The sequence below is a fragment of the Homarus americanus genome, unplaced genomic scaffold (genome assembly GCF_018991925.1).
Source record: "Homarus americanus isolate GMGI-L3 unplaced genomic scaffold, GMGI_Hamer_2.0 scaffold29703, whole genome shotgun sequence".
NCBI lineage: Eukaryota > Metazoa > Arthropoda > Malacostraca > Decapoda > Nephropidae > Homarus > Homarus americanus.
Genome location: NW_024718832.1, coordinates 658,255 through 668,111, shown reverse-complemented (window position 1 = coordinate 668,111; position 9,857 = coordinate 658,255). Strand labels below are relative to the sequence as shown.

The 9,857-nt window shown below is 36.8% G+C and overlaps 1 protein-coding gene across 1 annotated transcript; it reads left to right on the top strand.

Annotated features, from left to right (window-relative positions):
- Nucleotides 1–1,453: 1,453 nt before the first annotated feature.
- Nucleotides 1,454–5,171, top strand: LOC121859850 (atrial natriuretic peptide-converting enzyme-like; the record flags this gene model as incomplete). Its single annotated transcript, XM_042356815.1, is given in 1 exon segment — nt 1,454–5,171. A coding segment is annotated over 1 exon segment (183 nt), but the record flags the coding sequence as incomplete, so codon positions are not given.
- Nucleotides 5,172–9,857: the final 4,686 nt, after the last annotated feature.

Here is a 9,857-nt window from a genome sequence, read left to right as displayed (position 1 = left end):
GTATGTATAAACCTACCTTGTGGTCCAAGCAGTCAGCAGTTTGGAACAGTTACCCTTTGTTTAGTCTACTAAGGAACAGTCCCCTTCATTAGTGCATTTACAGAGGCTAGTTATATAAACATTCCACAAATCATTATCATTGAGATATTTGTTTTAATATTGTTTGAATTTGATTCCGTAGTATGTTTACTATTGCGAGTTCCCTTCTGTCAAATGTTAACAAATACATGGCTGCCACACTGCACAAAATTTGACGAGCCCCTGTAAACGCACTTTTCATATACAGGTACAGTATCTACCTGCTACCAATACAAATCTTAGTTTTTCATTATGTTAATGTTAACTCTATTCCAGCAATTTTTTTTTTAGAAAAAACTGCAGTTTTAACAAATACCATATTAACTCGGTAACCGTTAGTGCTGGTACAGCACAGTACCATATGGTATACTTTTCCTTGATGTAACTAGCCGAGCAACAAGATAGTAACATAGCTGAATATTTTATTTAGGTGGTAGTACTGCCTATACAGTACATACAACTAAAGCAACGGCTGGTTGCATACAGTACATAAATAATAATAGTGTTAGCATACCTTCACATGCACTAGTTGTATGCGTATGGTGTTTATGTAATGCAAACGAGCGTGAGTGAGTGGACCACTGTGTGACATGAATGGGCGCGTGCACGAGTGCTGTCCTCTAGTTGTGTGATTGATGTGTGCACGAGTGCCGCTACGTAGTAGTGTGAATGTAAGTTGGTTGTAGGTTGAATGTCTGATTAGTTAAATGACCTGGCACGAAGTTTTGTGAGTCTTGTATGTTACCTTGTAAAGGAGATTGTATTCTGCTGCACCACTGCACAAATCACCCAAAAAATTGCATCTGTGAAGCCTGTGCTTCTTTGGGCCATCGGCACCGAGTAGCATTTGAACAGTATGTAGTGTTGAAAAAAAGATTATTAAGGCTTACACTGTATAGTCTATACTTTAATACAATGTAATTAGCCTACAAAAAGATGCAAACATTTACATAAAAAAATTTTGTTTTACAATACTGTATTCATAAATTCCATTAGTGTTTGCATCAATCCATATGTACCATTTGTATGTTACAAAAAATAATGTTTCACTCATGTTGATAACAACTATGGAAATTTACATATGGCACAAAAAGAGTATGGCTGCACACCAGCTAATTTGTATTCTATGGGTAATATGAATGGGACAGAGCTCCAATGATGTCAAATTAGCAATGTTCGAGTTCATTGGTAATCCTTGTCACACTGATTAAGAATCTGTGATCAAAAATTTAAATTTTGGTAATTACTGGACTCAATTTTGGTAATATTTAATAAGACTTCCACTTCCTTTACCCTTGATATTCTTCCTTGTCATGTACATTTATTATTCTGTTTATATGTAAAATACAGTATGTGCATTAATCATTTGTTACAGTTGGAAGAAATGAGTGGTGGTGGTTTACTGTGTGAATGGGCAGGACGTTGGGAAGTAGTTGGTGTAGCCACATCCCATACTGGCTGCTTCCAGGGATCACGTCCACGTCTCTATGATGACATTACCTCTACCACAGTCAAATGGATCAAGAAAACTATTGCAGCTTTCCAACGTGGTTCGTAACCCTCATATAGTGTCAATCTTCTCACTTCTTCTGTAGGGACTAAACCTTAGGAACCTACCTGCCAGAACAACCTTGCCTGAAGATGTGTAAAAAAAAGTAAAAGGTAGTGCAATTCCAGCAGGTTGTAATTTTATGTTCATCACTGGAATCAAAGCTGTGTGTGATGCAATTTAGTCTGAGCTGTGTATGGACGTGAAACCTACACAACAAGGGACACCTATCCTGAGGCATGCAACATGTCGGCCCCGGTACTCGCACACCACCGTTCCCTTTACCAGGAGGTGTTTACCTACATATCAAATGACATATGTCATCATAGTTAATTTGATCTCCGAACAACCATATCGAATACATATCTCAAGAATTATAGTTTGATATTGGTATAGTGGTTTATAAATATTTACGAAGAAAAGTTATTGTTAATTTAATGTAGAGAATTTAAAAGTTGATATAAATATAAAAATTCAAGGGAGTTTGTTACATTATCTGATGCATATAAAGAGTTTAATAAATGCTTTCACAATACCCTGTAGACCCTTACAACTATATAGTCATATTCAAAATAATTTCTCAAAAATTTATTTTTTTTAAAAACCTTAAAAGCTTCAAGCATGACTACATATGTTTATAAATTATAATTTAAGGTAAATAAGTTATTTCTAGCAAAAACTGCAGGAAGAGATGGGCCCATACTCAATGTATTGTGCTTAGTAGTAGAGTAGTTATAGTCTGGGAGCCACGCCTATTTCCTGTCAGCTTATGAACAATGTTAACCAAGTATAGGTTGGCATTCTTGTGACTACAAGTGACCATCATACATTCTAATAGTTTGGGATGATGTAGATGGTGTCTCCTGATGGTCCCATAGCTGCTGCATCTAGATGGTGTGTGTGCTAGTTGTCCTATGGCTGTGTGGAAGGCATGTTTGTAATGGGTCCATGAATAACTGTGGACAGCATGTGTGCTAGTGGTCATATGGCTACTTTTGCTGATGGTTCTGTGTTTACATGTGCTTTTCAAGTGTAACGTCACTAGCTTTTCTGATTCATAGATCGCCATCCACAAACAATACTGACTGTGTACTGTATATGATAATTGTAATACTCTATCTTGGCATCTATGTCTCAAGACTGGTCTATTGTTTACAAATGTGTCATTACTAAATGTTGTACAGGAAGCTGATTTGCTTTTGGTTGATGTGTGAGCAATCTCTGACTACAGAGTAATTTTATAATCTTACAATGACCTGTTGTAAAGAAACACATAACCAAGAATTCTAGTAGTGAAGTGTTTCCATGCTCTGTATGATTTTGTTAAAAGTACTCGAGTACTAGGTTTCTATAAGTACTTTATTCACTGTCTGGAAGATCTTTACATGGAACATATATAAATCTTAGTTACCAACATCAACAGTATTGGTAAGATTTTTCTTTCATTAATTATTAGTGATTTTAATTACACCCATTTTTGGGGTGATGTAGGGAATACAATTTACATTTTTGCTTACTCCAGTGATACAATAATCATCATCTTTTATTCTACGTAATGGATTTATAACTGTTGATCATAAACAATTAATAATATGAACTGTTTAATAATTTGGTATATTTATTGTATGCAATTATTTTAATACTTAATATAGTTCTTGTGTACAGATGTTTGTTTATAATTTATTTACATATATAATGGTCTCTATAAACTTGAAAAGTCTTAGGACTAGAATATTGTACTATTACAAAAATGTCAGAAAAACATACCCTCAAGAAGTAAGAATTTGAAACTGAAATGTAGATCAAGCTTGGTGATGGTCAAGCAGGAAACTCCTTTAAGGGAAGACTGCAGAGAGCCGATTTGCTGGACAAACAACACCAAAGCTATGGGGTTGGGTGCCGAAAACACCCAAATTTGCCTGTAAAATGACACCCAAACTTGTCTGTAAAATGACACCAAGACTGACTTGGGTGCCTGAAACACTCAAAATTGTCTGTAAAATGACAACAAGGCCTGAAACACCCAAATTTGTCTGTAAAGGACACCAAGGTGCCCAAAATCTTCAAATATGCTGGGAAAATGACACCAAGACTATTATAATCTTGAGACCCAGAAACACCCAAATTTGTTGGGAAAATGACACCCTCCTGAGTGCCTGAAACACTGAAAATGACACCAAGGCTAGTCTACTCGGTGAACAAAAGCAAATTACTCATTTATGGCACAATTTGCCTTTATACCACTGAAGTTTTGTATGTGAAGCAGTGTCACTGTGCCAAAGTGAAAAGTACTTGGTAATAAATATGGATATTACTTCACATTAACTCTAATATACAAATTTCTTGAAGGAGGTTTTATTTTGGCTCCTCTAATAGCTTAAATTACAGTATGTATTGTTTAATAAGCAACTGAAAAGTTTACATTAACTTAAATGATATTTTTTTTAAGTAAAGAAAATTGGTTGTATTAATTATATGTAAGCCTGTCATGCCACAGGAGAAGTGGTGATTATTACCTATACTTAAGTGAGTTTCCTTTTCCATTGGTGATAAAGTTGATTAATTTGTGTCATCACTGAATTATTATGTAACTTCTCTACAAAATGGTGATTAAAGACTGAAGGATTAAACAAGGGACTTAAGAGACAACTTACCTGTATTATATCCTCCATTTTGTGAAGACCAGACAGGCCTTTTACATCATACTGAGCTATGAACACTAAACAGATATAGGACTGATTAGGTAGAACTTTCACTCTAGTCTATATTGCTAGGTGGAGCTGTTTTATATGTGTAATATTAGTGGGAAAAGCAGGCATCCAGTATGCTCTATGTGTAGGGTGATGACTTAGGGATGTCAATGTGATTTGACAGAAAAGATACTCCTACACCTTAGATGTGGAGGCATACTGTGACCTGTCCTGGGAAAGTTTATGTAATGTGGCAGATTTGTGTAATGCCTAAAGTGTTCTGAGATATTTTTGTTGAATGCCTGACTTTATTAATCATTTATAATATATGCCAGATATTTTCATAGATATTAAGTAAATTCGCAGGGTGTACATACAGCTATCCATTTTTCAATGTGAATGACAGGTTTTCCATACATTAAAATTCAGAATACATTTAAAGTTCATCAAATAAACATCAAATTATAATATTGAACAAACCAAGAAACCTAAGCCTATGCAATTCCTAGTCCATTCTGTCCTAGCTGTTATACTTTAAATGTCATTTAATTTTCAGAATGTGGTTAAGTTCAATACTCATACACACTACAGCACAATAAATATAATCTGTGACGATGACATATTAATGTGGTAGATGATCTACATACTGGCCATGGAAATCATCGCTTCATCCTTAACCTGGCCGTCCCAGTACCGTATTTTTTTTTTTTATTAATTTATAAGATACTGTTGTACCCCTGCTTCTTCCAATGAAAGTGTACTATCCTGAAGAACATGTGACAAATGCTGCCTGTAATGTATAAATAATTATGTAAATTGGTTCGTGTATAAATAATAACTATGTTTGATGAGTACTAAGTATTTTCTTCTCCAAAAACCAAAACCTTAGTTTCCTAACAACTATACTAACACAACAGCATTGGAAATTAACTTCATTGTATGAATTAAATTGAACATCACACAGCAGTCACCAATTTTATAATAAAAAAGTCATAATTTCTAATAGCCTAACATGATGCAATTATCGTGATTTTTAAGTTTTCAGCTGATGGAACAGTCGTGAATAAAAGTCCCTTGACAAAACGGCAAACCCTATGGGCAAGGACAAAGCTTTGAATCGCTTGAGGAAAGCTGCCATCTCATTTTGGGTCTTAGAAATATGAATGCAATAGAGGCTCTGTTTTGCTTGTGTGTGTGTGTGGCAGTATGTCAAGCACTCGGTAACTAAAAGCCTATATTAAATGACTACAGTATATATAACTTTTTAACTAACACAATCCCTATTTGTCTAGAGAAAGGTAATTTTATTATCTACAGTACAGTACGTATAGTCTTCATTTACGCTGTCAATTGAACCCGTGGAGGTCCGCGTAAAACGAGAAAAGTATAAACGAAATAACAGAACATATGGGATTAATTGAAATAGAGACTGGGCCAACCCCCAAACTCCACTTTTTCCGACACAATATTTACGTTGTAGTAAAAATAGTATCTTAATTTTATGATGGTATGCACACACACACACATAATATAGAAGAGAAATATCAATAAGAGAATAATATACTGTACCAGGTAAAAGAAAATTCAAGGTTTTACACTTACGACAGTAGAAGATATGGGTCGGCATACGGGAATGGCGGCTGGTTCCGAGGCAGAGGGCAGATTAGTTGCCCTCCAGTAAATCACTATCACTATTCACAAAGGTTTGCAGGGCCTTCCTGACAAACCCCTCAAAGTTCATATTGTCACTGTCACTATCACTGACTTGGGCTGGCTGTGGTTGTGGTGGGTTGTGGGCGAAGAAGTCCGTAATACTACATTGACGACTAGCATTGATGTTGTCATGATACATCTGGGCATACGGCTCCATAATTTTCGACAGAAGGTTATTAGATACTTCATACCAATGCTTGACTGTGTCTTTGTCAAGGATGAGCTTGATTTTCTCCCCCAACTCGATGATTTCCTTCACATAACCATGGCTTGGTCCAGGTTCAAGGTTTTTCTGGGGTGGTGGGGGTCCAGCGGAAGCCACTGTGAGGGGAATAGCGGGCACAAGAGAGAACTGTATATGTGGAGACTGAGAACAATGAGAGTCGCCTGACTAGGTCAGCGACTTCTTCCCTCTGGGGGCAGGGCACGTCATGTTACATTAGACCAATCACAGCTAGCGGCGGAGGGAGGTAAGGATGCGTGACCCAATCACAGTCCAATACGTCATATGACGTCAGCGATAACGTAGGAGCGACCTAATGCGCACCCCTCCCTGCACCGCTTCCCGAGTATGGTCAAGAATGGACCGCGTGAATAAAAAATGGCATTGGGCGTCTGGACTTTTCGCCGCGTAAATGATGCAATGAACCGCGTAATTAAAAATTTTCATTCTGGCAAGGTGCCGAGTAAATGACCAAACGCGTAAACAAAATCCGTGTAAATCAAGACTATACTGTATATTAAAAATGTAGTTTTAAATTCAACATCTTAAGACTTCTCTAACACACCCAAACACACACAACCCAATCTCATAATTCAGACACATCCACACACTTAGCAGTCGTAATCTTATCTTAGACTTACCCGAACACACATAAAACATGTCTTGATGACCACTTACAATAATTACATCATACAAACTGCATCAACACACCAAGAGAATTTTATATCATTATATTATATTACAGGTACAGTATATGGTTTCATTCACATAATACATAATTCACATAATTCGCGGGGGTTAGGTTCCAAGGAATGCCGCAAATTGGCAAAACCATGAATAGCAACATATACTACCTAAGTGCACTACTGTATACCTATACTGTGTATGAGAAAACTAAGTAAACAATACTACTCTCCTTCGTATATGGAAGTTTGGAGCTTGATGAAGCATAATGTACAGTAGGATGAAATCTGGTTACTAAAGCATAAGGAGATCATCAGGATCACTGTTGGAAAAGAGTGATGCAGTGGTGGTTGGTGGAAATATGGGTGGTGGCACAGGGAGGTGGGGGGTGGAGCGGCGGCGGCGGCAGCTGACCGAGTAAGATGAGGGAGACGCATCAGCTGGGCGAGTGGCCGGTTCTTTCTTGAAAAACAACGTGATTGGTAGTTGTTTCCTCTTGGCTTTGATGTCTCTAAACGTTTCACTCCACTAATCACTAGCACTGAGGGGCCATTACACACAGAAACACTGAAGTTTTGAGTACAACACAAGAGACGCTGCATCACAGGCAATGATTGAGCTGCGGGCATATGTGGGTGACTCGTTGCGCTGCGGGAGAGGCTCGTAAACTAGCCACCTTCTGCTTACCGTGAATAGTCGAAATCGCAAACCCGCGAATAGCAAGAGTTTACTGTAGTGAAAACAAATAAACAATATCACAAGCCAGTAAAATACAAACATACAATTATATAGTACTGTAGGTGTGTAATTAAGAACTAATACAGTGATATCCCCATTGGCTGGAATAATTGGGGCAGAACTCTTCCGAGGATGAGAGATTTGCGGGTTACGAGACGAGTCTCTCAAATACGGAAAAATCCCACATCTCCGGAATTTTCCAGATATGTGTATTGGGAAAAGTTTCTGAGTCTAAACTATGCATCTCATCATCTCATCTCGCACGGACAAGCACTCTCCCATTAGATCTAGCAAAAAAGTTTTAATTGTGTTTAGTGAGATGAATTTTATACGACTGTATAATAATGATCCGCAATAAATTCTCTACAAGTCGTTTCCAATAAGAAATCCCCCCCAAAAAATATATATATGTTTCAACACAATATAATGTGGAGACTCCATTCTTTTATTAAAAAAAAAAAAAAAAGTAAGAAATCTTGATACTGGAGTCAATAAATGCAGTTCTAATTAAGTTACACACTTTTTTTTTTTACCCAAATAATTCTGAATAGTTATAAAAAAAATGGTTAAATAAATAATTAAAAAAAAATCTATATGATAAAGGCAAGAATGGAGCTGTATGATACAGCAAAGACAGTGGAATTTTACACTCTTCACAGGAAAAATTTCCAGTCTAAATGACACATCTCACACGGAACTGTATTCATTTACAGTAACACCACTATACACGTACAATATATTGTTAATACTGCAAACATTACATTGAATACTACGACTAAACTCACCAGCAGATGCTGTCATCTTGAACCTAGAGTAGGCACAGAACAGAGAGATGTGGAAAGATTTTCTTGGAATTTTCTCAGAAAATGCTCCTGATTTTCAAACTCGGAACTCTTTTACAGACCCGGAATTGAGATAATTTTTCTGGAAAATTTGAGCTAATTTCAATTCCAGGTACTGGAGTGTTCCAGCTAACGGAGATCGTGATATCTCCATTAGCCGGAACAAGTGGTGCAGAGCACTTCTGGGAATGAGAGATTTCCAGGTAACGAGACGACTTTCTCAAAGCCGTAAAAAAATACCCCATCCCTGGAATTTTCTGGGTAACGTAAAAATTTTCTCGTAAGTTCCAGAAATCGCACATTACATCATCTCTCAAAGCCTGGAAAAAAAGTCCCTCATTCCTGGAATTTTCCTAAAATTTCCGAGTGACAGAAAACTGTTCTCAAAAGTTCCAGAAATTATATGTTACTTCATCTCTCGAGCCCGGAAAAATATCCCCCATCCCTTAATTTTCCGGGCACCCGAAAAATTTTCTCAGAATTTCCAGAGAGCGATTTTCATCTCTCTCACCTGGAAAAAAACTCTCCCATCCCTGGAATTTTCCAGGTACTGTACTAGGAAAATTTTCTCAGAATTTTCCAGAAAATATTCCCCTCGGAAAATCATTCCCAAAGCCGGAATTTTCTGTATTGGGAACGATTATCCAAGAAAATTTAAATTCCAGCTAGTGGAGAATTCCGGTTAAGAGGGATTCCAGCTAACAGAGATATTACTATTACTGTATGCCACCTACATTTAAAGAGTCATATAGATAATACATTTCCTTTCTCTAGACAAATAGGGATTGTGACAAAATTAAAATGTGATATCCAATATTATGTTCATTGAATATAAGTTTTTAGTTACCGAGTGCTTGACATACTGCCACACACACACACACACACACACACGCATGCACGCACAGACAAAGCAGAACCTCGATTGCTTTTGTCGTTCGAAGACCCCAAATTAAATGGCAGCTCACCTCAAACAATTAGAAAGCATGTCCCAGGCCATAGGTGTTTCAGGTTTTTCAATTTAATTTGTACAGTACAGTATTGTACTACTGTACTTAAAAAGCCTTGTAATTCATCTCCAATTACATAATGAAAGTCTACAAAAAAAAAAATTGGTTATGAGTTTAGTAATTTTTCAGGAGGGTAACTCTTCCATAACTCAAGGGATGCCTGTATTACAGGAGGTTAAAATGCTTTCAGTTTCACAACAGCAGTAGACTGTTGCTGGGTAATATTACTGTAATTATTTGTGAATTAGTAGATACATCCCCAAATACATTTTTTTATGGTAGTGAACAGTGACACCAAGTACAGACAATCTTTTTAAATGAAAATAAGATTAT